The sequence below is a fragment of the Apus apus genome, chromosome 12 (assembly GCF_020740795.1).
Source record: "Apus apus isolate bApuApu2 chromosome 12, bApuApu2.pri.cur, whole genome shotgun sequence".
NCBI lineage: Eukaryota > Metazoa > Chordata > Aves > Apodiformes > Apodidae > Apus > Apus apus.
In genome coordinates, this window is record NC_067293.1 from 13,866,589 (window position 1) to 13,892,839 (window position 26,251).

Consider the following 26,251-nt stretch of genomic DNA (forward strand, 5'->3'; position numbering starts at 1 on the left):
GTGGTGACTCAAGTCTGTGCAGGTGTGAGGGGAGCCCACTCTTTGCCCCCTGTAGGGCCACAATAAGAGCTGGTTCACAGCAACCCCCTGGGGTGCAGGGCAAGGCACCTCCCTTCTGTGGGGGCTTGCTGCCACCCACTGCAGCCAGGGCACTGCCCTGCAGGCAAACACCAGCACAGCACACAGGCTGACCCCAAGCACAGTTCATGCAGGGACAAAGAATTCTGCTCAAGCATATGCAGAGAAGAGGGAAAAAACCCACCCTCCCAGAGCAGGTCGGTGTGGTAAGCGATACAGGAATTGGATATGGAGCCCTTCCCACACAGTCAGCAGGGACAGAAAACTGAGCTCCCTGATCTGCCCTTCCCCTGCACCCCTGAGAACAGCTGTGAGCAGCACGGCACATAAGAAATCCCAGGAGAAGTTCCTGCTCTGTTGCTGGGGAGACAGGAGGAAGAGCCTGGAGCCAGGCCATGGCACTCCCAGAACCCAACTGTTCCGTTCCCGCTTCCACAAGAGACCAAACAAGGCAGTCGGAGACACGGCCTTAGGCAAACCCTCCTTCTGCTTTATTTCAAACATCGTAAAATATACACACAGAAAAAAAAGGATGAACGGGAGGGGAAAACATAAGGGGGGAGGAGAAACCTCTCCCAAAGAACAGCATGAGCTCAGACTGCAACGGGAAGCAGTTGCCACGGAGCGTCGCTTCCGTCCCGGAGGATGGCACCTCCACCAGGCACCTGCCAGAAGGGAGGAGCATGAGCCCTCATATGGAGAGGAAAAGTAGGGCAGAGCCCCATCCTGAGCAGCTCTCTGATTTACTGAAGGGGAGTGGGCACAGGCCAGGGTAAGGATGTTACCTGTCAGGGAGCCCCCGTGGACTTCTGGATTTGCTCCTTTAGAATAAGGATGCTCTGCCGCTGATCCGGGGGCAGCATGGCGATCTGGTCTGCTGTCAGCTGCAGAACCTGCATGATCAGGGCTGCCTGTGGGGAGAGGGGGGAATGAGAGACTTGCCCTACCAGAGCAGCCACGAGTTACTGAGCCAGGAAGAGGCTTTAAGTAAGGCACAGAGGAAGTGCTGCTTCCAGTGTCTCAGCCTTTCCATTTTGTCCTCTCACCTTCTCGTGATCCTGGGGGGTGACCTGGCTCTGTCCAGGGCTAAAACCTCCAGGCTGACCAGCTCCTTGAACCCCTGCCCCAGGAATGCCTCCTGCCTGCATGCCTGCCCCTGCCATGTTAGGAACCTGTGGGCATAAGAGGGGATAAGGATCAAGGTGTCTCTGGATTCAGCCATACAATTACAGGAAGTTAAAGCAAATGATCAGATGAATGTCCCCACCGCCAGCATGAAGATGCCAGAGCACAAAGAGAGACAGGCTACTGGGCATTTTCCATGCTCTCTGCTCTCTTCAACTCCTGCACTCCTTCCTGTGCATCAGGAAGAAACGGAGAGAGGCCTGAGCCTCATCTCATCCCCAGCACATGGGCAGTGATTGGGGAGATGGGGCAGATGACCCAGACCCCTCTAAGAGCCACTGACCCAGGCCTTGTGCTTCCTGGAGGCAGTGTTCTGTGGGATGCCCAGCCCTCTCCAGCTGCTGCAGGACAGGATCACACCCTCCCATACCCAGACCTGATCTACAAGACGTTGTCAGTGCCCATCCAGATGAGCAGAGACATGGTATGTACCTGGCGGGGCCCCTGCGGGCCACTGGCTCCCATGCTAAGCGGTCCAGGACCCTGTATCCCACCGGGCATGGGGCCACGTGGGGTGGGACCAGGCCCTCGAGGCTCCAGGCCCCGGGGCTCCATGACCCTGGCCTCCATGGCCCTGGCTTCCAGCACCCGTGGTTCCAGGACCCGTGCCTCCAGAGCCCGTGCCTCCAGCGCTCGTGCCTCCATCACCCGGGGCTCCAGCCCCCGTGGATCTCTTCCCACTGTGGAGGAAAGACAAGATAAGCTGTTGAAGGGAGCAGCACTGCAGGGAGGGTGGGAGCGAGCCCGCTGCCTCCTTTGCCTGGGGACTAACAGATGCCTGGAAAGCGCAGGGCTGGGAGCAGAGGGGACATGCCTGGAGAAAGTCCTTGCCCCACGGAACTGTCCCTCCTTGCCCTGGGGTCAGTTGTTTCACGGCCGAAACCCCCTTCCTACAGCTCACGCTGGGGCAGCGGGCTCCACTCTGGCTTCTTGCCTGCACGCTTTAAGCCACCCATTATTTCATGCCCCCTCTCTCACCTCGAGCATCCATCAAGGGCCCCCGTGGCTCTCCCATCAATGGTCGGGGTTCTCCCATGGGTCCCCCCCTCATCTCATGGGGGGGGCCACGGCTGTCATGACCAGGCATATGGTGCATAGGGGCTCCCTGGTGGGGCGGCCCAAGGTAACCTCTGACGCAGAGAGACGAGGAGAGCAAAGCAGGAGGAGGAGAAAAAGCGAGAGAGTGTGAATCAGACGCTGGCTTGGCATGGTCTGGGCAGAGCGCTGGGATTGCCCCCGAAGGCGGCCGCAGGGGAGGAGGGCGAGGCTGGCACAGGGACAGGTGCTGTTGGCCCCATGCCACAGGGCTGCTGCCATCACCCCGGGGATGCCCCGTCCCCGGGGAAATGGGCTGACCCCCACGGTCGGCAGCCTCCAACCGGGCAGCGGTGACTCCCGGAAGGCTGGTGCCATCCCTGTCCTCAGCGAGAGGTCACCCTTGGGCAGGGGACAATGCCAAGGGCTCCTCTCCTTCCCTCTCCCCTCACCTGGGCTCCACTTCTCCAGTGACTGAGAGCAGGGTCCCTCCGCGAGGGTCATTCGGGGCATCTCCCAAAAGGCCTCGGGGTGGCGGGCCACTAGCAGGTAGAGGTCCACGCTGCATAGGGGCCCTCGGGTCTGGCATGGGCACTGCCAGGGAGACACACAAGAGCTCGTGAGGATCTGCATGACCAGTGCCGTGCTGAGACTGTTCCCCAGTGCTCTGGGGCTGGGGTGTGGGGCGGCCTTGCTGCTTCCCAACGTGCAGGCAGGTGGGTCGTGCTGACCACCAGGGGGGCAGCCCCTCGCACCCCAAGGCCCTTTCCTGGCTGCTGATTGAATCCCTCTTTCCCTCTCTGGCTCTGCCTCAAGCTCCTCACAGCACCAGGTGGCCAAACAAGCATGGGTGCTCCCATGGTGGTCCCTACAAGCACCGGCATCAACATCCTGCCAATGTGGGGCCAAGAGGAAAGCAAGACCTGGAAGGCTCCTGGTAGTGAGGTGTCAAAGGGGGCTGGATCCAAGGCAAAAGCCCTCTCCTCTTCAACTGCTGGTTCTCTGTGCACAGTGCTAACCTGTTCTCTCCTCTGGCCCCAGAGGAAACCCTGCTTCTCCTAACCCTGCCAGGCTACACAGAATGATCCATCAGTCCCCGAGGAGCCCTCAGTGCAGCGGGGCAAAAGCTGCTCTCTGCAGACTCCACAAGGAGCTCCATGGGAGGAGGGAGCTGGCAGGTGCTGGGATACCTTGAACGCGTTCGATAGACGCAGGCCTGGCAGGTCCCACGGGCGAGAGCTGCAGGTTCCCTGGGCAAGCAGCAGGAAAAGAGGGAGAAGAGCAGACACGTAAATAGTGTATGCACACATGCACTCAGCCTTGGGGACAGTGCTGCCTGTAGGATCATCTCTGTTTGCTGAAGTCCCCCAGAAAACCTACAGAGGAGATGCTGCACGCTGCAGATCTGGCTTTATCAACCTCTTCCGTTTACGCCACCTCTGCCACCACAGGTGTGACAGCTAGCTTGGCATGGCCCTTGCCTCACTCACTGTGTGAACATGCAGGGCAGGAAGACATCCTGCCAAGAGCACGGGCACTCTGTGGGGCCACGCTGTGCCCCACAACACACAGCCCGGCACCTTCTGCTTCTGCCTCTGCCCGTAGCTTCCCATGGCACTCCCCAGTGCCAGTTTCTGTCTGCTCTCCAAAACCTTCTGGGTGCCAAGAATTACCAGGCTGCTCTCAGGAAGATGGTGCCCACTCCAAAGAGAATGAGAGTCAACTGCCCCTAAATACCTAAGACCAGAGGATCTCAGAACAGGTTGGCCACATTCCTGAAACAAAGCCTACAATACAAGTCAAGGGAACAGGGGTGTCAGCTGCCCTTGTGCTGCATTACTGGGAGAACAGGAACGCCCCGGCTGTCTAACAGGGCTTTACAGGGCGGCCATGCAAGGTGTGAGCCCTACGGAATGCGGCTCAGCCGGGCCGTACAGACCGTGCCTGCGCAGGGAAAGCCAAAGCCATCGAGCACCGGGAAATTCCCTGTCGAGCCTCGCACTCACTGCCGCAAGCAAAAGCGAAGGCCCAGCTCCCTCTGCCGGGCACGGCGCGGGGAGACACGGGCAGCACAAGCTGCTTCCCAGGCAGCAAAGGAGCAGGATAGAAATCAGAGAAGAGCAAGCTCTGCCCGCCCGCGCTTTCAAAGGGACAGACACAGGCTCACAGAGAGAGGGAAAACACAGGCACGACCGGCTCAGCGAGGCTCTGCGGGGACCAGCAGCTCTCCCAGCTTCCAGGACATGTCTGCACAACATGGGGCAGAGCAAGGAGGGAGCAAACTGGTGCATGGGCTGGGGCCCTGGGAGCAGGAGAGCTGCTACCACAGCCTCGAGCCTAAGCAAACAAACCCAGGAGCTGCCCTGGATCCAGAGACAAAGCTGCAGGTAGCTGGTAGGGGCTTGGCACAGCACAGCTCAGCAGCTGTGGCCTGGGCCTCACTGGAGGGAAGCTTACATGACACACATCTTGAACCCATGTGTTTTACCTTGTCCACGCTCCAAGGGGACAGGCCCTCCACCTGGCATCCCAACCTGTGGCTGCATCCCACCTGAGAGGGAACAGGCAGAGATCAGATCCTTCCCTGGCTGTCCCTGCACCCCTGACTGATTCCTCCAGGCTCAAATACCCCCTGCTCCCAGCTCAAGGGGTAGCACCCAGAGATTTACTTTCTTGGGTGTTGGTTCTCTGTGGAGTTATGCCAACTTTCTGAACCACCACTGGCACCAGCCATGGCACACAGTATGGGACTGTGTGAGCTCTCATGGGGTCAAGCCCCCTGGTTAGAGGGAGGTAGAGCGAGGCTATCAGCAGGACCCATGTGCCCAGGATTCAGCCCAACCCCACCCACTCACCTCCTGGAGCCATGGGGCCAGGGCCCGGGCCCTGCACAGGGGCTGCCATCTGTCCTGGGGCTGGCACTCCTCCCTGCATGGGCGGCTGCATCAGAGGAGGAGCACCATTCACGTGCATCCCACCCTACCGAGGAGAGAGACTGGACCTCAGAGGAGCCCTGTCACGCGGGCACGTGTGCCCCAGCTGGGAGAGCTGGAGCCAGCAATGCCCATCTCTTCCCTGCACAGCACGTGCACTGCACAGGCTCTTACTATGGGCTGTGGCTGGGACGAGGGGGCATTCTGTGGGTTCAGCTGGGCGTTCGGCCCTGGCCCAGGCCCCGGTCCTGGCCCCGGCACTGGCTGGTTGCCTGGGATCAGAGGAGGAACACTGGTCTGGCGATGCAGGATTTTCTAGGGGCAGAAGGAGAAAGGAGTTCTCTACCAGCCCAACTCCATGACAGGCTACCAGCAACACCCTCTCCAGAGGAGGCAGCAAGGGACAAACCAGTGCGATCTCCGGGTCGACGATCCGCATGACCACCTGGGCCTGCAGCAGGGCATAAGCCAGCTGGGGGTTCTGCAGCAGCATGTTCCTGGCTTCCTGGGGGCTGTTCTGGACACACAACTGAGAAGACACACACAGATCAGAGCTCTGGCAAGATGGCATGCAAGGGGCTGTGAGGGCACGGGCAGCAGTAGTAGAAGCTGAGCAGGGAGCACAGCCCTCTTCTTCACTCACCTTCATCTGCTTCATCAGCTCAAACATCTGCTCGGGTGGCAGGCTGGCTACCGCCCGGCTGATGGACTCGGGGGCATCTTCAGGATTGACAGGGTCCCCATAGGGTGACTCTATGATGGGTGCGCCTGTGCCCAAGCCTGCAACAGAGTTTGTGACCTTGTACAGTAAAGCAAACCACCTGTTTTTAATGGGCTCACCAGAAGGGAAGCACCATGCCGTGATGGGAAAGGGGAGGGAGCGAAAACAGGGAGAGAAAACACAGAGCGGAGCCCGGGCAACCCTCTGCAAAACCACATGCATCCATTCCCTGGAGCAGGACAGCTCCCCGAGGTCTCCTCCTCGCAGCAGAGGCAGAGAGGCCGGGAAGGCCAGGCCCAGCCTGCCACCACAAGGCTCAGACTCACTCTTCAGCTCCTCCTTGTTCTTCTCGCTGGCCGCGTTGTCGACGCGCAGGGCCCTCCCGCTGAACTCCCGCCCGTTCAGGTTCCGCATGGCGCTGAGGGCCGTCTCCTGGTCCTGGTACTCACAGAAGCCATAGCCCTTGGGTTTTCCCGTCTCCCTGTCATACACCAGCCTGCACACGGAGGGAGAACCACACTGCTGGGGGCAGCACGGGCGCCCGGCAGCGCGCGGCGCCCACGGCTCCCCGGCACTGGGGAGGGGGCTACTGGGGAGCACCAAACAGGAGTGCTGGGGAGCAGAGGGAAGGCACCTGGAGTCAGATCAAGGTGTGCAACACTCGGCCCTAAGCCAGAGCCAAAAGGCCTCCTGGATCCAGGCTCACGGGTGTTCTCAGAACTCCAGTGTCCGGGAAGGCCACGAGCACAAGCGCTGTGCCTTCCGTGAGCCCACAAAGGCAGCTCCCGGGGGCACAGGGCTGGACTGGCTGCTCCTGGAGCTCCCATGCCCCTCATCGAGAGCTCTCAAGCCGGGTGCCAAGCCAGGAAAACATCCGCGCCGAGCCCCTGGCCAGGACAGAGCCTGATCAGGACCTGGGGCCTCGCCTGCCCCAGCAGGGCGGCTGCCTGCCGCCGGGCCAGCGGGCCACAGCCCGGCTGTCCTGCTCCGCCTTCGTGTCTCCAGCTGACCTCGGCACGGGACCTGAGCCCCGCCGGGAGCCCCAGCGCGGCTGCCCCGGCCCCACAGCCCCGCCGGGAGCCGCCCCGCCCCGCTCCCGCCCGTCGGGGCCGGGCCCGGATCCGCCCGCGCCGCCCCGGGGGCCGCGGCGGGGGAGGCCGGCAGCCGTTCTCACCTAAAGCTGACCACGGGCCCGACCTCTGAGAAAATGTCCTTCAGCTGCTCCTCGGTGGCTTCGTACGGGATGTTCCCCACTGCGGGAGAGAGGCGGTCAGCGCGGGGCCCCCAGCGGCGGGGACAGCCCGCCCGCCGCTCGGCCCCGGCCCGGCCCCGCGGCAGTCACCGAAAACGGAGCGCAGGGAGCGATCCACCGCGGGGTCCCGCACCGACAGCCCCGCCATCCCGCCGCCCGCGCCCCGCCGCCGCTTCCGGGCCCCGCCGCCGCTTCCGGTCCGTTGCCCCACGCCGTCCCCCCCGGGTTCCGCTTCCGCCCGGCCCGGCCAGGAGCATGGCGGCCGCGCAGGCCGGGGGGGAAAGCGGTCCGGCGGGAAACACGGCGCCTGCGCTGGGTAGGAGCGGGGTGCGGGGCTGGGGCAGCCGCCCGGGGCTGCCGGGTCCCCCCGGCTGTCTCACGCCCATCCCCTCGGGTGTGCAGCCGTGGGCACGTCAGCCCTGATCCCCCGGGCGCTCCACTTCCAGGGCACCCCATCCTCCTGATCCCCCGGGTCACCCCATCCCCTGGGACCCCTCACCCCCGGAAACTCCAGCCCTCGGACACTCCCTCCTACGCACCCTGGGGCACCCCCGTCCCTTGGCGGACCCCACCGCCGGGCACCCCAGTCCTTGGAGGACCCCACCGCCGGGCACCCCAGTCCTTGGAGCTCCTTATTCCTCACCCCAGAGTACCCCATCCCTGGCACACCCCACCGCCGGGCACCCCATCCCACCGTCCACCACATCCTGTGGTGACATCCCTTGGGATACCACATCCCCAGTCACCCCACGGCAGCCAGACCCCTGCCCTGGCGTGCCCCCGGCACGGGGGTGCCGGGGACCCCCACAGCTCCTCTCCTTTGCCAGCCTGACACCCTCTGGCAGCGGCCGCATCCCCGCAGCTGGTGTCCTCCCTGCACCCTGGGGCAGGGCAGGAATGGCAGCCAGGGATGTCACCACCCCCGCGCTGGCCACGGGACGGCGGTTTGCCCAGCGCCTCAGGTGAGCCTGCGAGGGGCCGCGGGAGCCCCTCGGTTGCTCCAGGCAGGGCTGGAGGGGGTCTCCTCGCTACCGTGGGGTGGGCTGTAGTTCTGGGAAGGGCCTGACCGTGCCTTGCCCCTGCAGGGAGCATTTGGAAGAGGAGAGGCTCCTGGATGGGCACTACCGGCTGCAGCAGGTGCCCGGGGGCCGTGTGGCCTTGCCCGTGCTGGAGGAGAAGCTTGACCAGCTGCGACTGCCCCTGGAGATGCCTTGTGAGCTGGTCTGGATCAAGGTTGGGAGAGACCCCTCGCTCTGAGCCCTGCTGTGGGACAGAGGGGTCTCAGCCCCACATGGCACATCCCTTCCACAGGACCCTGTCCCCTCCAGGGCAGCCCGCTGGAGGACACCTGCCCAGAAGCTGCAGGAGGCGCTGAGGCAGCTGCTGGGTGAGAGCTGGTCGGAGGAGCTGGAGCGTGACGTGCCCCGTGCCTGGCAGCGGCACGGGGACCTGGTCCTGCTGAGCGGGGACTGCTTCAGGGCTGCGCCCTGGGAGAAACTGGGTAAGGGGGAGAGGGGTCCTTCTGCCCCAGTCCTGCCCACAGGGCTGCCCTGGCCTTTCCCAAAACCCCTGGGATGGGTGCATGGCAGGGCCAGCGCTCTGGGAGACTGTTGCCTCGGCTTTGGGTGCCCAGCGGCTGGCCAGGCGAGGACGGGTGTTGCCAGATGGGATGAGGTCTCCCAGTGTCACCCTGCTGCTGGGCCAGGATGGCTGGGTGGAGCACGTGGACAATGGGATCAGGTAGGCAGGGGCCAGTGGTGCCAGTGGATGTGATCAGCACAGGAAAGGGGCTGCCCTTACCGGGCTGGTGATGTCTCCTAGGTACACGTTTGATGTGACTAAGTGCATGTTCTCACCGGGCAACATCACTGAGAAGCTGCGGGTGGCCTCGCTGCCCTGCTCCGGGGAGGTCCTGGTGGATCTCTATGCAGGTAACAGGGATGGCAGAGGGGTTTGGTGGGGCAGGCAGGCAGAGCAGTGGTGCAGGTACTGATGGCATCCAGGTAGATGTGAAATGTCATTTTCGGCCCAATCTGGACAAATATCCAGGTGTAGAGCTCCTGCTCCATCGGTGAGCCCTCAGGTAGCCTGGCACTGCTGTCCCTCCTGTGTCCTCATTGCCTTTGGACACTCAGGGTGACCTTGCACTCCTGCTCTGCAGAGTGGTGCTCTGTACCTAGTGCTGGTCGTGGATTTGGATCTGGGAAAAAGGTTTGCCCTAAGTATTGTTTCCAAAAAACTCCTCGTAGATGTCCTGAGCTTGTACTGATGTGCTCTGAGGACAAGCTGGTGCTAACTGAAGCCCTCCTGTGCTACGAGATGACTGGGGAGATCACACCAGGCATCTGCGTGTCTGGAGAGCCATTGTTTTGTGTTTAGGGAAGTTAGTGCTTCCAATTCGTGCCAGACAGAAAGGCTGTGGCACTTGCAGAACTGCTCTGGATGAATTAAAATAAATGGCAGTCTGGGCACCTCTGCATAGAGTGGAAGCAGAGCAGGGCAGGTCTCAAGCTAATGGCCAAAGACTGAAGGTAAAATAAGCTCCTCCGTAAACATTTTTCAATGCTTTTGCAGAGGACAGAAGGATGAATTTCCATTTTCCCAGCGTCTGGGCTTGTTCGGAGCCAGAGCAAAGCAGATTCAGGGATCTGGGGTGGCAATTCCCTTCCTGCCTGGCCCGCCTCCGGGGAGGAGCGCAGACCCCGGCGGTGCAGGCCCTGCCCTCAGCTTCTGCCCTCCCTCCTGCCCCCAGGCATCGGCTATTTCACGCTGCCCTACCTGGTTCATGCCGCCGCCGCCTTCGCCCACGCCTGCGAGTGGAACGGCCACGCCGTGGAGGCGCTGCGGAGGAACCTGGCGCTGAACGGCGTGCGGGACCGCTGCCGCATCCACCGCGGGGACTGCCGGCGGGTGAGCGCTGCTGCTGCTCGTGGACCCCCAGCCCTGCCTGGCATCTCCCCCCCGCCCTCACCTGCCTTCTCCTTCCAGCTGGAGCTGCGGGATGTAGCGGACAGGGTGAACCTGGGGCTGATTCCCAGCTCGGAGGAAGGCTGGCCGGTTGCCTGCCGCGTCCTGAAGAAGGACACAGGTGGGGTTCTTCACATCCACCACAACGTGGAGACTCTCCCTGCTCAGACCCCTGTCCTGCCAGCTGAGCAGGGGTCTCCAGAGGGAGCCAGCTCTGATGGAGAGATGCAGCACCCAGTGAAGGACAGTGGCAAGGAGATACTGGGGGCCAGGATCAGACCCGAGTGGCAGAGGTGGGCTGAAGCCACGGCGGCACGGATCCAGGGGCTGCTGGCAGAGCTGCACGGGCAGCCATGGTGCACCAGCATCCTGCACATCGAGGTGGTGAAGTCCTATGCACCGCATGTGCATCACCTCGTGCTGGACCTCGAGTGCCGGCCGGTGTTGCCCACCTAGCTGGCCTTGGGCCCCAGTGTGGCTCCCAGCTCACAAGAAATGCTGGTGTTGGGGCACTGGTGGCCAGGGGATGCTAGCAATGCCTGCTGCCAGCCTGGATGCGCTTTGCATCCCCTTGTTCCCAGGTGACAGCACGGCCCAGCAGTACCTCTCCATGCCTAGGGCACCGAGGGATGCTGTTCTACCAGATATCCCTCCAGGAGCTGGCCTAGGATGGAGTGAGCTGGAGCTAAGAGCTCCCTGAGTTCTGCCCTGGCTCTGGCTGTCACTGCCCAGCCCCGTTTTCACACGGCGCTGGATAAATGTCATGTTCCTGCTGGGCTTCTTTTCAGCAGGTTCAGGGCAGCCTTGTGCTTTTTTATTGTACTGGAAACATACCTGTTCATCTTGGTTTCTTCTCACCTTTTAACATAAATAAGGACATTTCCTACCTCTCTGGTTGGTGTCCAATTAAAACACACACACTAGTGCAAGCCTGGAGGTCCTACCTGAGGATGTGGGGTCCCTGGGCAGTGTGTGGAGGGGCTCAGAGAGCAAAGCCTATGTCCTCTGGCTTCAGTTCTGCCTGCAAGCCCAAAGCCCCTCTAGCCTGAACGTGGTGTGTGTTGCCTGGGGAGGCAGCTCCCACTGCCCCTTTAGTGTTGCCATGGGCTTTCCCCTGTGTAGGTGTACTGTCTGCTCCCACAGAGCTGGGAACCTCTGGCTCTTCCCATCCCATGGCAGGGAGCCCTGGGGCACAGCTGAAAGTCTGGACAGAGCCTTGTCCCTGCGTTTCCTTCAGGGCTGCTCCCAGCTGCCTCCCGCGCTGCCCTGCGTAGGGAGAAGTCACCTCCACCTGCATATGAGCCCCGAGCCTTATCCTGCCACATCTGCTCACGTTTTTACCCCTGTTGCCTGTGCTGCCGTGGGCAAAGCTCAGGAGCTGGGACTGCGTCTCTGCCCATGAAGGAGAAAGGCAGAGGCTGGAGCCTTGTGGTGGGGCCACCCTCTGCTCTGGGTAGAGCTGGAGGACACCCTGACTGTACTGCTCAGATTTTGGCCTGCCATCCTCTGCTGGGCATCCCAGGGACCCCGGGAGGGCACCGCAGCTGGGCGGGTGGCTGTTGACTTTGTGCCGACGCGTGTGTGCTCTCAGGGAGGAGCTGCCCAGAGAAGCTCTGGCTGCCCCATCCCTGGAAGTGTTCAAGGCCAGGCTGAATGGAGTTTGGAGCAACCTGGTCTAGTGGGAGGTGTCCTTGCCCATGCCAGGGGCTTTGGAAATAGATTTATCTTTAAGATCCCTTCCAACCCAAACCAGTCTGTGATGCTGTGAGGGGGCGGGAACCGCGTCCCGCCCGGGCCGCCCCGTCGGTGCCGCAGGTGCTGCAGGCGCGGCCCCTTTAAGGACGCGGTCCCGCCCTCGCTCCCCCCTCCGCTGCTGCCGGGAGGCGCCGGCGGAGCCGCGGCAGGTACCGGGCGGAGCCGCGGCAGGTACCGGGCGGCCCCGCTTGGGGCGGGCGGGGGCGGCTGGGCCGGGGGGTCCCGCTGCGGGCGGGGGAGCGCAGGGCGGGGAACGGGCGGGTGGGCGACGGGCGGGGGGACGACTGCCGGGCCCCCCCTGCTCCAGTGGCCATGGGGCTCCGCGGCAGCCCTGAAGCCCCCAGGCAGAGAGGTGTCCGGGGCCCGGCCAGCCGTCCCCCTCGTCCACGGGCCACACCAGGGTGCGGTGACAGGAGGACCCTTCTCGCCGGGCTCGGCAGCAGCCCCTTCCAGCCGCCGTCCGTCCGTCCGTCCCCCCGGCTTGTCGGTCCCGCCGTCCCGGGCGAGCAGCGGGGGGGCTGCAGACCCCCGAGCAGGCTCTCCGGGAGTGCGGTTCCGCCCGGCTCCGCTGCCGCGGGGCCCGGGGTCCGGCTGTCGGCACCCGTGGCCCCTCGGTCCGGATCCTGATCTTGCTCCGGCTCTCGCTGGGGCTCCGGCTGCGCCTCCGCGCTCGGCTGCTTCGCGGGGGGACCAGCAGGTCTCCGAGTCCGGGGTGCGTTTGTGGGTGCAGCAGCCTGGGGCAGCTCCTTCCTAGCCGGGGGTGCTGGGCGTCAGCTCGGATCCCACGGAGCCGGCTGAGGTCACTGGGGCTGGCAGGCAGCCGAGAGCCCAGCCCGCAGCCGCGCCGTGCCCCGGGCCGGGCCGCGGGGGGGGCGGCGGGCGGGGTGCGGGCCCCAGGGGCGGCGGCACCAGCCAGACGGAGTCTTGGGTACGAGGATCGGGGCGGGGGGAGTCGGCCCGTCCTGCCGCGGGGTGCAGGCAGGGGGTCCGCGGCAGAGCCGGGCTGATGCGGGTTACGAGCCCGGGACGGGGCTGCGCTGAGCGGGGGGCTCCTCGCTCCTAGCACGGATCCGTCCGTCCTGCTTCTGGCCCGGGCGAGCGGTCACGGGTGGAGCGATGTCGGAGGCCGTGGACCTGTCCTTCCTGTCGGACGCCGAGAGGGATCTGATCCTGCAGGTCCTGCAGCGCGACGAGGAGCTCCGCAAAGCAGAGGAGAAGAGAATCAGGTGAGGCCGTGGACGAGTCGAGGGCTGGTTTCCCCGTTTTGCTCTCGAAGTGGCTGGAGGGGTGAGGGTGCGGGCAGCGGGGCTTGCTCTGCGGTGCCGCGGCTGCTCTGACAGCTCCCGATGTTGGGGTCCGAGCAGGCGCCTGAAGAACGAGCTGCTGGAGATCCGGCGCAAGGGAGCCAAGCGGGGCAGCCAGCGCTACAGCGAGCGGACGTGTGCCCGCTGCCAGCAGAGCCTGGGCCGCGTCAGCCCCAAGGGCAACACCTGCCGGGGCTGCAACCACTTGGTGTGCCGGGACTGCCGCTCATACAGCCCCAACGGCTCCTGGCGCTGCAAAGTCTGCTCCAAGGAGGCGTGAGTACCCCGGCACAAATGGCAGGGACCTCCTGTCCCCTTCCTCCTCCCTGTTACCACAGCTTGATGCCCCATGGCCAACCTCTCCTAGCTCCAGTGCAGGGCAGCTGACACTGCTGTTACCTCCCTGAGTGGGCACCCATGGTTGGGGGATGGAGAAGTGGGTTGTGCCCCACTCGTTGATCTCATTCATGCCCACCCTGCTCCTTCCCTTACTTCACTCCAGCATATCCCCATGCTCCTTGCACAGCCTGCATCTCAAGCACCCCAGGTTTCCTCCCTCTCAGCCTCCCCTGTCCTACAAATGCCTCCCCATCTTGTTTGCTGGGGACACAGCTGTGCCTGTCATCTGCCCAGTGCATCATCTCTGCCCAGCCACCTGCCAAACATGCTTATGGTGCCTGTGCTCAACGTGGCAGCATCAAGAGTGGCAGTGGAGCACAGGGAGCTGCCTCCCTCTGCTCCTGACTGCCCCTTATTGCCTCCCTGCCCTGCAGTGAACTGAAGAAGACAACAGGTGACTGGTTCTATGACCAGAGGGTGAATCGCTTTGCCAACCGGCTGGGCAGCGACATGGTGCGGCTGTCCCTGCGGCACAGGACAGCAGGTAGGGCTGCCACAGCAATGCCTTCTATCACAGCCGGGCCCTCCAGGATGCTCTGGCTTTCCATAGTGCACCTCTATCCGTTATGGATTTAGCCAAGAGAAGCTTCTGCTCCAGGCAATGCGCGTGGAGCGGTGGTCCTCCTGATGCCTCTCTCCTTCCAGCCAGCAAAAGAGAGACTGTGGGACAGACCCTCCTCCAGAAAGCCCAGCTTAGAGAGCCCAAAATCTCCTCCACAGCCCAGCGGCAGAGCCCCCCAGCACCCCGAGAGGAGCCAAGGTGAGGATATCCCTGCCATTTCCCCCACGCTGGGCACCAGTCTGTCTCTTCTGCGGGGACAGAAGGAACACTGCCACCCTGTTTGCATCATTGGTGATGCAGAAGCTCTCTCTCAGACCAGCCTCCTCACCAAACAGGACATACTTGTGGTTTTGTTTGTCTGCAGTTTGTTTCTGGATGCTTCAGAACCTCAGGATGGCAAAAGCGACACAGAGTCTATGGAAAATATGAGCCTGGATGGCTACAGATCTAGTCCTGGTGGTGTGAGGGGCAGGTGAGGGGTTTCTTGGGGTTCACATTGGGCAGGTTGTGCATGGCCAGGTTGTGCACGGCCAGGTTGGCCTGGCAGAGGATGAAGACCTTCTTCTGAAGCATGTTTTTCTCTGTTCCATGTTCTTGGTCTAGTGAGGGGCAGTTGGCTTCTCTTGCTGTGCTGAAACCTGGCCCTGGGCAGGCTGGGGTGCTCTGAGGAGCTTGTGAGGAGACAGTGCTTCCCCACCCCCGTTTTCTCTTGTCTTGGGGCAGACCTTTTTGTGTCCTCTGCAGGAGTAACTCCTTGGAGAGAGCCACCCCTCTCAAAGATGGAAAGGAGGTTGCTGCACCAGCAGGACCCGCTGCCTCCAGCCTCACCCTCCCTCTCCGCTCCAAAAACACATTCTCTGATGGACGGGTGTGTGCTGCTGCTTCTCTGGTGGGCTCAGCCCTGTCCTGGGGTGTGGGGACTGGGAGCCCTGTGGGGTGTCCACTCTGCCCTGCCCTGAAGGGACCCTTCCTCCCCAGGATGCCACCATGGGGAGCCACGGCAACGCCTCGGTCGATGAGCATGAAATGATATTCAAGAAGAATCCCCGGCGGGTGGTGAGGCCAGCAGGTGAGAGCTGCGTGGGTGCAGGGGGTTTGGGTGCCAACCTGGCAGTGTGGATGGGAGAGGCTATAGCAGCCCTTCTCAGGGCAGGAGCAGCAGTGCTAGTCCTGCACTGTGCCACTGTCTCTTGTTCAGACTACACCAAGTCGGTGATTGACCTGCGCCCAGAGGACTTTGTGGGGGAAGGCAGTTCCTTGGGGGACAGGAGCAAGTCAGTCCCTGGCCTCAACACAGAGCTGGTGAGACCCTCGGTGTCCTGCAGAGCTGGCTGCCAGGTGGAGGAGCAGCTGGCTGGTTGGCCATGTCCTGCTGCTCCCCACTCAGGCAGTTAGTCTTTCTCCTTGCAGGAGGAGGAGGAGGAGGACATTGATAACCTGGTGGAGATCCACCGGCAGAGGGTGGCCCGGGGCAGCATGCGCAGCGGCACCTCCTCCGTGAGTCCCGCAGCACAGCCGTGCTCTGCTCCACAGGAAGAAGTTATGGAGAAGGGCAGCACCGAGGGGTTGCCTGGGAGGGAGGTGGGGTGGGCAGCTCCTGGGGTATGGAGGGCAAGAGCTTGGGGCACGGGAGCTTCCTTCCCCTGAAGGGAATCAAAAAGCAGAGACCCAGCTCTCTTCCAGAGAGCCTGCATGGATGTTGGAGGCACTGGGTGGCCATCCCTAGCCACAGAGAAGTGAGGGTGGGGCTGTTTGGAGGAGGTGTGGGGAGTATAGCCATGCTGAGGTTGAGGAGGGACCTACCACTGAGTATGCCCCATGTCAACCCTGCCGTGTCTTCCAGAGCACTCTGGGGAGCATGGTCAGCATTTACAGTGAGGCCGGTGACTTCGGAAATGTTGCAGTCACTGGGGGAATCTCCTTCTCCCTGAGCTACGAGCAGAAGACACAGACCTTGTTCATTCACGTCAAGGAGTGTCGCCAGCTGGCCTATGGGGACGAGGCCAAGAAGCGCTCCAACCCGTGAGAGCTGGGAGGGGTGGTGGCTGGTGGCACCACGGGGGGGACTTGGCTGGGTTGTGGGGAGCCCACCAGAGATGGGAGCTGTAAGTAGGGGAGGTCTGGGATTGTCCTGCTGGGGGGCTAAGGGGGGTTATGGGAGTTAGTTGTGGGCAGACCCTGGTGAATTGCTGCCTGCTCCTCCCTTCAGGTACGTGAAGACCTACCTCCTGCCTGACAAGTCCCGGCAAGGGAAACGCAAGACTACCATCAAACGCAACACCATCAACCCGCTGTACAACGAGCTGCTGAAGGTGAGTGGGCATGGGTTGGGGCACAGCCCGTTCCCCACTGCCGGGCTGGGCTGGGCTCCAGACCCTGAGGCGGGGGCTCTGCAGAGGACCCATTCCAGACACTGCACCCTGAAAGCTGGAAAACCCCAGTTTCCAGGCTTGGTGACTGCTCTGATGCAGCTGTGGTGTCAAGCCCTGGGTGTCATGGTGAGGTGGAGACACAGCCAGATGTGAATGTTTGTCCTGGCTCCTGTGGCATCCCTCAGAGCTGGGGGCCTTCTGCTTACCCCTGGACATTGCTTTCCTGTGAAGAAGGCTCCTGGACCATTGCAGACAGGTTACAGTGGTGGGAGAGCAGAGGCAGAGCTAAGGCAGTTCTGGACCCTGGGGCAGAAGCACCTGGCACTGCCCTTCAGAGCCCCTGTTGCAGCCACAGCAGGGTGGTGGGAAGGGCTGGCACCGTCCCTGAGCCTGGCAGCACATCACTGAGGCCAGACACTCACCGGGCAGGAGTAAAGTGGGAACTGTGGTTGCGTTCCCAGGCTCCCAGAGCTCTGGGTTTGCTGAGGTCTCACACTGATCAGCTGAGGCTTGGTGGGTTGGCAGGGCTTTGCTTGTGGTGGGGTGGCTGGATGCCATGAGTCCTGGTCCTGGCTCTGCACAGGTTCTGAGGACCACTTGCCTGGAGAGCACAGGCTCCTGCACCACTGCCCTGGGACTTTGAGGTTTCAGCAGGCTTGGAAAGGAAGAAAAATAGTCTCCTGTGTGCATCCATTGCTTCTCAAACCTGTCTCCTCTCCTGCTGGAGAGCTGTGGCTGATAGTGTACGGCAAGCCTGTCCCCTGTTTGGTGCTGCCTGCTCACTGGTGGTTTTCCTGTCTCTCTTCCTAGTATGAGATTAACAAGTCCCTCCTGCTTGCAAGGATGCTGCAGTTCTCAGTCTGGCACCACGATCGCTTTGGCCGAAACACATTTCTGGGAGAGGTGGAGGTCCCACTGGATGCCTGGAACTTCAAGAGCCATCTGGAGGAGTTTCTGCCCCTGCACGGCAAGGTCCTGGCCCTGCCACCCCAGCCCTGCTGTTTGCAGCAGCCTCCCTTGCCTGGTCCTGTCCTGGGGGTGGCCCTCAGTGGGAACAGGGTGCAGAGATCTCAGATAAGAGCTGCCAGAAGGCTCACCCCAAATCAAATCTTGGAGTAACAAAGACCCCAGAGCAGACAGCAGTAGTAGTTAAAAAGGGCAGATCTTCTGCCATAAGCTGAGCTTTCCTCCTCCTCAGCTTGTCCCCTATGGGATGCAGTGGGATGTTTCTGTCCCATCAGGTATTTTCATTTTGCTTGCTTGAGTGCTTCAAGAGTGCGGCTCTTCCCAGCTCCCTGTCCTGACCGGCAGGAACTGGAGCCAACTTCAGGGAAACAAATGGAGGAAATTGTCTGGGACATCCTACTGCAGACTGCAGAGCTCTGCAGTGAGGGCCTTTGTGCAGCTCAATGGCAATAGCAGATGCTGCTGCTGGGCATGAGTCTGGTTCTCTTGACTACGTTGTACTGTGGGCTCAGCCCTCAGCATTGCTGGGGCTCCAGCAGCTTGTGGGAACCCCTAAACAGGGTTTCCTAAGGGAGCTGCTGAGCCCAAGTGGGATCCCAGGGGGATCCCAAAGGAGCTGGTCTGTCTGTCCTGGTGATGCTGGGGAGGGTCTGTGGGCATTTGTGTTGGCTAAACCACCTCTAGGGTAAGCCAAGGCCTTTGGCTCAGCATGGGATGTGCTGCCTGCAGGGTGGGCCATCACCATGTCTGCTCTGGCCTCTCCAGCAGTGTTTGATAATCTTTGCCTCTTTGTAGATTGGGGCTGATGCTTCTGGTCTCCCCCAGTACAAGGGAGAGCTGGTTGTCTCCATGAAGTATATCCCATCTTCCAAGCACCCTGGGGCTGGGAATGGCAGGAAAGGTGAGTGCTGGAGCTGCAGGATCTCTGTGCAGCCTGGGAGACCCGCTTGTGGCCAAGCAGCTGGGCCTGGGTGGATTTCTGGGTTGGTGCCACTGCAGCCTTCTCCTCTGCAATGCCACAATGCTGCTGTGGGTTGGGGAAGACCTGTCTGCCCTCAGGCTGGCTGGGTTGTCCCAGTGCTTTCCTGAGGCTTGACCAGGTTGGACTGTCAGGCCCCATGTGGAGCACTTGTCTGCTGTAGCCTCAGCAGGCAGGGACAGTATGGGAGGAGGCAGGAGGAGATACCAGCTGGACATCTGTACCTCCCTCTGCCATGAAGACTGTTCAGCAAGACCTTTACAGAAGTCAGCAGTGCTGGAAATTAAGGTTGATTAATTCTTGCTGCGTTGGATTTTCCTAGGCAAAGCAGGGGAAGGTGGTGAGCTCCAGGTCTGGATCAAAGAAGCCAAGAACCTCACAGCTGCCAAACCTGGGGGGACGTCAGACAGCTTTGTTAAGGGGTGAGTGGTGGGTCCTGGGTGGGGGAGGAAATTAAGTCATTGCTGGCATCCCAGAACTGCCTTCGGGAGGGATGGTCTCTCTGCTAGCTGCTCCATGCTGCCTGTATTGGTACCCTGAAAGTCACCATCTGCCCACCTCTGTCTGGAGGTGAGATGGTCCTGGTATCTCTTGAGTTTTCGCCAGCTGAGAGGTCGCAGTGGGAGGCTGCATGCAGGGCATGGCTCCAGGTGCCATCGAACTGTCTTCCTAGAGGTCACCAGGCCACTGAGCAGCTGGGGACAAGCAGGCTACAGACCTTGCCCTCCTGAGACCACCTGCAGTCTGCTGAGCCCCATCTCAGGAGTCAGGGCAGAGACCCACCCCCTTGAAGACCATATTGGCTCTTCTTGGGCTATGTTAGGGAAGGTGGGCACCAGACCCAGTCCTGGGGTACTGGGGTGCCCCAGTCCCTGGGCCTGAAGGCAGTTACAGTCATGCTTCTAACCCAAGGGGCTGCTTCCCCCAGCTACCTTCTGCCACACAAAAACAAGGCCTCAAAGAGGAAGACACCTGTGGTGAAGAAGACCTTGAACCCTCATTACAACCACACGTTTGTCTACAATGGCATCAACCCCGAAGACCTGCAGCACATCTGCCTGGAGCTGACGGTCTGGGACAGGGAGCCACTGTCCAGCAATGACTTCCTTGGGGGTGTCCGTCTGGGAGTGGGCAACGGTGAGGAACCCTGGGGTCCCATCAAACCCTGGGGACAGGCAGCCTTGCTTTGGTGTCACCTCACTGTGGGGAGGAGGCTGCTCTGGCAGTAACTCCTGCCTACCTCCATCCTTTCTCCCAGGCATGAGCAATGGGCAGGCTGTGGACTGGATGGACTCCATGGGCGAGGAGCTGAACCTGTGGCAGAAGATGCGCCAGTACCCAGGCTCATGGGCAGAGGGGACACTCCAGCTCCGCTCCACCATGGCCAAGCTGAGCCCATAGGTTGTGGCACCAGCACCAGGTGGTCGCCAAGGGCTGGCACCTATCCTCAGAAGCTGCACTCACTGCATGGCCCAGCAGGGCTGCCAAACTTGGTTACTCTTTTTGCTTATACTTTAATAAACATGACCTTCTCTAAACAGGCTTGGGCAGAAAATCTTCCTGGCCTAGCTTTGTTTAAAGGGTTTTCCTTTTGTTTTGGGCTTTGCACCAAATTTCAGGCTGAGCTGGAGTCCTTGTGGACCCTCCCTTCTTTCCCCCCAGGCGAAATGCTTTGAAATGTGGTTGTTGTTTTTTTTTCCTTCTTTCCATTCTTTCCATTCTTCTCCCTTCCACCCGCTCTGTTTCACGGCCTGATCCCTCCTTGTCTTCTCTACCCTCCTCCCACAGTTTGCTGCCGGCTCTGGGAATAAGGCTGGGATGGAGCCACAGGGGCTTGTGGGTGCTGGGGGTAGTGGTCCCTAGGAGAGATAGATTCCCTGGCCCTCCTTGCAACACACCTTCTGCCAGCACTTTTATACAAATGTATTTATTTAGAGTCAATATTTTACTGCCAAAACAGTTCCCAGGAAGGGTTGCCCCATGGCTGGTGGAAGGGGAAGCGAAGGGTAGGGTGGGGAGGATGAGCCCTCAGGGTGGGCTGTGTGCTGGCTTTGCTGAGTATGGAGCTGTCTGCTTTTACTAAAGGCTTTTTGGCAACTGGGGCAGGACCTTGGTAGCAGTGCCAGGGAGGGAGGGAGGGGGTTCGGGTTGTGCATGGGGTGAGAATGGCCGTGGGGAGGGTGAAGCTGCTGCATTAGAGGCTGCTGCCCTGGCCTGTCCACTCTACTCTGCTCTGGCTTCCCCATCTCCCCCCTGCCCTGGGGTCTAGTGGAGACACTCTGGTGGTTCCTGCTGTGGTTCTGGCCAGGCTGGGCCATCCCTCCCCACAGCTGGAGAGAGGCTGCTCCAGGCTGCTGGGCAGCGGGGATGCTGCCACACATGGCCCCTGTCCCCATCCCTGCTCGCCTCTCTGTGCTGGAGAGGGGCTCCCCTTCCCCTGGCTGCCCTCAGCTCCCTGGTCCTCCTCTACGGTGGGCGACTAGAAAAGCAGAAAGGAAGGTGTCTGTCACGAGGCTGGAGGCAGAGGGGGGGTCTCCCCAGCGCTGCCTCACTCGCAGGGGTCCCCACTCTGTGCCCGCCGTGCCGCCTCCCGCTCGCTCAGCAGGTAGGTGTCGATGAAGACAAAGAGCTCGTCAGGGTTGATGGGGGAGATGTAGCGCTCACGGTCAGTGCCCCCCTTGTCCAGCAGCACCGCGTTGAAGTGGAAGCGGGTGAGGTGCAGGAACTGCCTGGGGGGTGCAGGGGGGAGCCACGAGTCAGGGCTGGGTGGCTGCGAGTTGGGGCTGAGCCTGCCCATCCCATGCTAGCACGCTTAGGTCCTCCTGAGGTGATGGCTCCCATCTCTTCCTTGGGTTGTGAGCCCCAGAAGGGTCTGGGGATGTATTTGGGCACGCCAGGGGTGCCCCACATTGCACAAGCCTCTCTGGTGCAGCCCCTCCAGTGTCCACGAACCCAGCTGCAACCTCCTGCTTTGCCATCCCCAGAGATGTCCCCATCCCTGGCATCTGGCTCTGCAGGACAGCCCCCCAGCCCTGCTACCTGAGCTCCTCGATGATGCTGAGGGACAGCTGGTGCTCCCGGATCCGTCCCACCTCATGTGGGGGCTGCCCCACCAGCTCAACAGTGGTGACGTGACGCAGGTCCAGCCCACAGGCGGCTTGCTGTGGGGAGGGGGGTGGTGAGAAGGTGCTGGGGGGCATAGGAAAGGGGGTGGTGGGAAGGTCTCCTCACCTGCAGCATGGACATCTGCATCTTGTAGTAGCGGTTAGAGGGGTCAGGGGCCGAGATGACAAGGAGGCGACGTTTCTCGTGGAACTGATCCAGCAAGCTGGCAGCTGAGTTCACAGCTGTGTTGATCTGCATGGCTGAGGCAAGAGGCAAGCACGTGGGGCAGTGCCATTTTGCCCCCCATCACCCCTTCCCCACCCTTTCTCCTTGCTGGGCAGCACCTCCCCAGGCATGGCTGCAGCTAGGTTCACCCTGGCCCACGCCACTCACGTGCACAGAGGGGCTGGGAGCCTGTCCACTGCTGGGTGGACTGGCAGACCCTCAGCGAGGTGCCCTGGCGCTCGTAGCCCCCCTCGCACAGGTACTCGCAGGTGGCACCGTAGTTGTTGCCATCGGAGGTGCAGGACAGGTAGCCATTCTGCGGGGGCTTCAGGACAGGACAGCGCCTCACTGTGAAAAGGGAGGCTGGTGAGGGCTGGGGGTGATGGGGCACGGCCCCAGCCATGGGGTGCAGAGCCAGGGGGGAGGCAGGGGAGCTGGCAACCCCAGGGGAGCCCAATTCACCTTGCACGCGGATGCGGAACTTGCAGCTGGCTCGGTTGTACGCCTGGTCGTGGGCGGTGTAGCGGATCACATGCTCTCCTTCAGGGAACTCAGAGCCGGGCTCTGGGCCCCGCAGCATCACCCTGCACCCATCAGTGGGTTTCTGCATCAGGGCCCCAGGAGGGGACACCTCGTGCTGTCCCCAGCCCTCGCCAGCAGTGCCTGCAGTATCTCTGCCCTCACCTCTTGATGACACCGTCAGCAGAGTCCCTCACACGGGGGGGGTCCCAGTAGATGGTGGCAGTCAGCTTGCCTGGCTCGGCTATCCGCTCTCGGGAGTCTGGGCAGCGGATCTTAGGAGGCTCCAAATCTACCCGCAGGGAGGAGAAGGAGCTGTGCAACCTTCAGGTGCTGGGGCTGGGCTGTGAGAGCTGGGCACTGGCCCGCCCTGGCACCCATTCCCCCCAGAGATGCTGCACACAACCCCAGCACCCTGGAGCCAGCAATGCCAGCACTGAGCACCACGATCCTGGACCAACGTACCCTGCACCAACCTGTGCTTCAGGGCTCACAGCACCTCGGGGAGCAGCAGAACAGGGGTCTCAGGGCCTGTCACCCCCTGGCAATGCTGGGTGAGGTGTAGGTGTGATACCTGCAGGCACCCCAGGGATTTAGGGTGGCCTGCCCTTGTGTGCCCCAGCTGCATGGGACTGCGGGGACGGTAGGGTGAGAATTTACCTACACAGATTGGCTCGCTGCCACTCCAGCGCCCATCTTCCATGCAGATGCGTCTCCGGTCGCCCTCCAGCTGGTAGCCAGGCTGGCAAGTGTAGTCGCAGCGGGAATCCATCTGTACCCCAGCTGAGCAGACATAGGAGCCCCGCAGCACCGCTGGCAGCCCGTGGCACCGAATTTCTGGGATGGAGAGAGCAAAAAGGGGAGGGAAGCAGCTGCCCGGCTGTGCTGGCAGGCAGAGCGCCCAGGATCAGCTGCAACGGGTGCCCAGAGGGATGGCAGTGAGCTGGTGGCCAGGGCACACTCACGCCGGCAGTACGCCATTCCAGACCAGTGGCGGCTGGGCAGGCACTGGACGGTGCTGGGCCCCACCAGCCGGTACCCGCGGGCGCAGCTCAGCTCGCAGCGTGTTCCCAGGCTGCTGCGGTAGGAGCTTCCCCGGGGCGAGTAGCAGGTGGCCTCTCCGCGGTGGATGTTGAGCGTGGCACACCATTGGGGCACTGGGGGAAAGAAACGAGGTGACAGGAGTGATTGCCCCCCCCGTGTCTCTGTGTCCCCATGGGGACCCAAGGGATAGACCCAGGTGCCGTTACCTCGGCGGTAGTCCAGGGCAGGCTCAGGAGGAGGTTCTTCCACATACACTTCATTGGTGTGGCCCTCAGCAGCGTAGTAGCCAGACCCTGGGAAGAGGGGAGAGACAAAGAGCTGCGTGATGCTTCATGGCTGCTGCAGTGCCCAGGTGACAATGCCTGCCTAGGCAGCAGCACCCTCCAGCCCCAAAACATCCCACTGGTCTCCAGTGATTGCTCCTACCCCCAGGAGCTCCTGTCCTGCAACCTTGGGGCCATTGTCAAGGGTTAAGCCGGGCAGACGGTGAGCCCAGTCCCCAGGGACATGGTTTGCGCTGGCACCAGCCCGCAGACTAAACAGCAGCAGGAGCAGCTGCGGTTAGGGCAGGAAACGGGCGCTGGCGCAGAGCGGGCTGGCACCGACCCCCAGCTTCGCGCTGCCGGGAAGTTCTTCCCCTGCTCCCGTGGCACCGTCCCTGCCACCCGGCATCCCAAGGGAAGGAAAAAAGCTGCCTTCTCCCATTGGTCCCAGCGGACCCCCAGTGCAGGGCACGGGAGGAGCGTCATGCTGCCAGGGCAGGGGGCTGTCAGGGATGCAGCCCCTGGCACACCAGGGAAGGATGAAGCTGCTGGAGGGGCTTGGCCAGAGCTGGTGGCCTCACGCCATCCCTGCTGTGCAGAGGGGCCCCTAGCCTGATGGCCATGCAACATCCTTTTGGGCTACTCTCTGGCCCACACGCATCCCCGGGGGCACGGGACCAGCAGGAGGGGAGGGAGCCGTGCAGGGGGAGAGGGCTGGCGTCCTTCCCCGCGGCCCCTCGGCGCCTCGGCCGGCCGCGGCATTCCCCAGCACTGAGCTCACGTTTCCGCCGCATTTCCGCCAGCCCCCGCCATCGCTGCCCCCTCCCCGCCGCCAGCCCACCCGGCTCCGGCATGGGGGGGATCTCCAGCCGGGAAAAGGGACCCCGGGCCAAGCGGTAGCCCTGCCATGGCTGCACCCATCTCCCCTTTCCTCTGCTCCGTGTTTTGGGAAGGGGATACCCGCCGAGGCCAGTCCAAGGAGCAGCCCCCCCGTCACGGGGAGGAACTCCATTACACATCTTTCCGACATGAACTTTACTACAGAGCGACTCCCCCCCGCTTCCCACAAGCTCCATTAAGTCACCCACTCCTTCCCACAAAGTGTTTTATCCCAGTGCCCTTCCCATGCTGCCACGGCTTCCCTCGGGAGCAGAGGGGCCCTGGGTGAGCACAGGGCTGGCATCCGTGGGGCTGGCAGTGGGACTGTGAGCAGAGCTGCTTCCCGGGGGGGCTGCCGAGCCCCCCTCCAGGGCCCCAAGGGATGGGGTGCACTCTGTCCCTGCACGCACTCTGTCCCTCTTCATGCAGGGGCTGCCTTTTCCTTCTCACCTGGGGCCACCTCGCAGCCTTGGCTGCACCAGGCAAGAGCATGACTGCAACATAGAAAGAGAATGGGGACAGCAGCAGGGAAGGGGGAACCCTCCCAAACAGCTTTGATTCTTGACCCATTGGCCCGTCCGGAGGGAGATTTGGATCTGAGTGCTCCATCCAGGCAAACATCTGCCGGCTGAGAGCCCCCGCGGGAGAGAGGAGTCAACGGGAATGCTACACTCCCGCAGGCAGGGGAGTGATGGAGAGGCTGGCTTTCTGCTCTGCTTTGGATGCCTCCCAGCACCCCCTCTATTCCTCCCTGCACCTCCCAGCGCACCCCTGCAGGCACCCCAAGCCCCTCCAGACACCAGTGCTCTCCCCAGTACCACCACACCAGGGCACCCCTTCCTTCCTTCCCTCCCCTGTGATCTGCCAGAGGGGAGCAGGACCCTGCAGGCGGCCCCCTCGAGGGACCCCCGCTGTGCCCACACTCACCTTCGTGCCACGTGGATGACACCAACTTGGCGAGGACCACCAGCAGGATGGGGGCTGCCTCCTGCGCCATGCTGGGGGGTCAGGGGCCGGGGACGGGCCAGCCCCGCTGCAGCGCTGGGTCCGGGGGCAGCCGCGAGCCCTCAGGGGGATGGAGAGGAGCTGGAAGCAGGGCGACAGCCTCCTCCGTCGCCTTGTCACTGCACAGACGCCTAGCCCTCCTGCCTGTGCTGAGCAAGCCTACTTTCCCCTTCTGCCGCCCGTCCCAAACATTCAAAAGCCGTGAGTCAGGCCCAAAATGATGAGATTGTCAAAAATAATAAATCCCAGGATGATCCGTTTTCCAATGCACCTCCTGCTTTTCCGAGGCTTTAAAAGGTTGTTAGTTTTTTTTTCCTTGTGAGCAGAAGAGCCAGGAGTCTGCTTCGACTCAGGAGAGAGCGTAGCTGAGCCTGTGCCAGCCCTGCCGGGCTCTGGGAACGGGGGTCGTGGGGGATCGAGGACAAAACCGCTGGAGCCAGGACCCTTTCCCCACCTCCTGCTAGGAGGGAGGGAGAGATCCTGCTGCAGACGGCGGGCTCCAAAACTGGTCCGGAGACAAGCGCTTCCAGCTGGGGTCTGTTTTCCAGCTGAAGTTCAGCCCCCACTAGGCAGAGGTACCGAAGTGCGGTTTGTTAGGACCTGTCGCCCCACATCCCATGGGGTTGGAGGAGAAAGGTGAGGCAGGAGCTGGTGCCAGCCAGGATGTGGGCTGTGGAGCACAGGACTGTATGAGTGAGGGCAG

General features: G+C 62.1%; 4 protein-coding genes across 12 annotated transcripts; 2 read left to right on the top strand and 2 right to left on the bottom strand.

Annotated features, from left to right (window-relative positions):
* Positions 1–547: 547 nt before the first annotated feature.
* On the bottom strand, positions 548–7,390 carry CSTF2 (cleavage stimulation factor subunit 2). 5 transcript variants are annotated; one of them, XM_051630439.1, is made up of 15 exons: positions 7,295–7,390; positions 7,127–7,205; positions 6,279–6,448; positions 5,875–6,011; positions 5,641–5,760; positions 5,406–5,546; positions 5,154–5,277; positions 4,787–4,849; positions 3,489–3,548; positions 2,751–2,892; positions 2,242–2,393; positions 1,696–1,943; positions 1,125–1,250; positions 864–989; positions 548–743 (listed from the first exon to the last, which is right to left on the bottom strand). In XM_051630439.1, the coding sequence occupies exons 1-14, from the start codon at positions 7,350–7,352 to the stop codon at positions 867–869; spliced, it is 1,743 nt and encodes a 580-aa protein (XP_051486399.1). In that variant the 5' UTR covers positions 7,353–7,390; the 3' UTR covers positions 548–743; positions 864–866. The 5 variants fall into 5 exon arrangements, with proteins under 5 accessions (XP_051486399.1, XP_051486402.1, XP_051486400.1 ...); XM_051630442.1 differs by lacking the exon at positions 7,295–7,390 and adding an exon at positions 6,587–6,839; XM_051630440.1 differs by lacking the exon at positions 3,489–3,548.
* A 154-nt stretch (positions 7,391–7,544) lies between these two features.
* On the top strand, positions 7,545–11,057 carry TRMT12 (tRNA methyltransferase 12 homolog). Its single transcript, XM_051630639.1, has 7 exons — positions 7,545–8,166; positions 8,290–8,437; positions 8,516–8,705; positions 8,794–8,944; positions 9,026–9,135; positions 9,957–10,114; positions 10,193–11,057. The coding sequence occupies exons 1-7, from the start codon at positions 8,102–8,104 to the stop codon at positions 10,625–10,627; spliced, it is 1,257 nt and encodes a 418-aa protein (XP_051486599.1). The 5' UTR covers positions 7,545–8,101; the 3' UTR covers positions 10,628–11,057.
* A 976-nt stretch (positions 11,058–12,033) lies between these two features.
* On the top strand, positions 12,034–20,046 carry SYTL4 (synaptotagmin like 4). Of its 5 annotated transcripts, none has more exons than XM_051630444.1 (17): positions 12,034–12,097; positions 12,990–13,152; positions 13,291–13,506; positions 14,004–14,113; positions 14,275–14,389; positions 14,556–14,663; positions 14,936–15,059; positions 15,170–15,260; positions 15,390–15,493; positions 15,602–15,688; positions 16,035–16,213; positions 16,401–16,503; positions 17,374–17,535; positions 18,325–18,430; positions 18,831–18,930; positions 19,437–19,645; positions 19,767–20,046. In XM_051630444.1, the coding sequence occupies exons 2-17, from the start codon at positions 13,043–13,045 to the stop codon at positions 19,907–19,909; spliced, it is 2,067 nt and encodes a 688-aa protein (XP_051486404.1). In that variant the 5' UTR covers positions 12,034–12,097; positions 12,990–13,042; the 3' UTR covers positions 19,910–20,046. The 5 variants fall into 5 exon arrangements, with proteins under 5 accessions (XP_051486404.1, XP_051486405.1, XP_051486406.1 ...); XM_051630445.1 differs by having other exon boundaries at positions 12,064–12,075; XM_051630446.1 differs by lacking the exon at positions 12,034–12,097 and adding an exon at positions 12,621–12,638.
* A 434-nt stretch (positions 20,047–20,480) lies between these two features.
* On the bottom strand, positions 20,481–25,712 carry SRPX2 (sushi repeat containing protein X-linked 2). Its single transcript, XM_051630450.1, has 10 exons — positions 25,471–25,712; positions 23,608–23,694; positions 23,323–23,514; positions 23,018–23,194; positions 22,523–22,649; positions 22,301–22,422; positions 22,007–22,186; positions 21,740–21,873; positions 21,548–21,669; positions 20,481–21,237 (listed from the first exon to the last, which is right to left on the bottom strand). The coding sequence occupies exons 1-10, from the start codon at positions 25,538–25,540 to the stop codon at positions 21,057–21,059; spliced, it is 1,392 nt and encodes a 463-aa protein (XP_051486410.1). The 5' UTR covers positions 25,541–25,712; the 3' UTR covers positions 20,481–21,056.
* Positions 25,713–26,251: the final 539 nt, after the last annotated feature.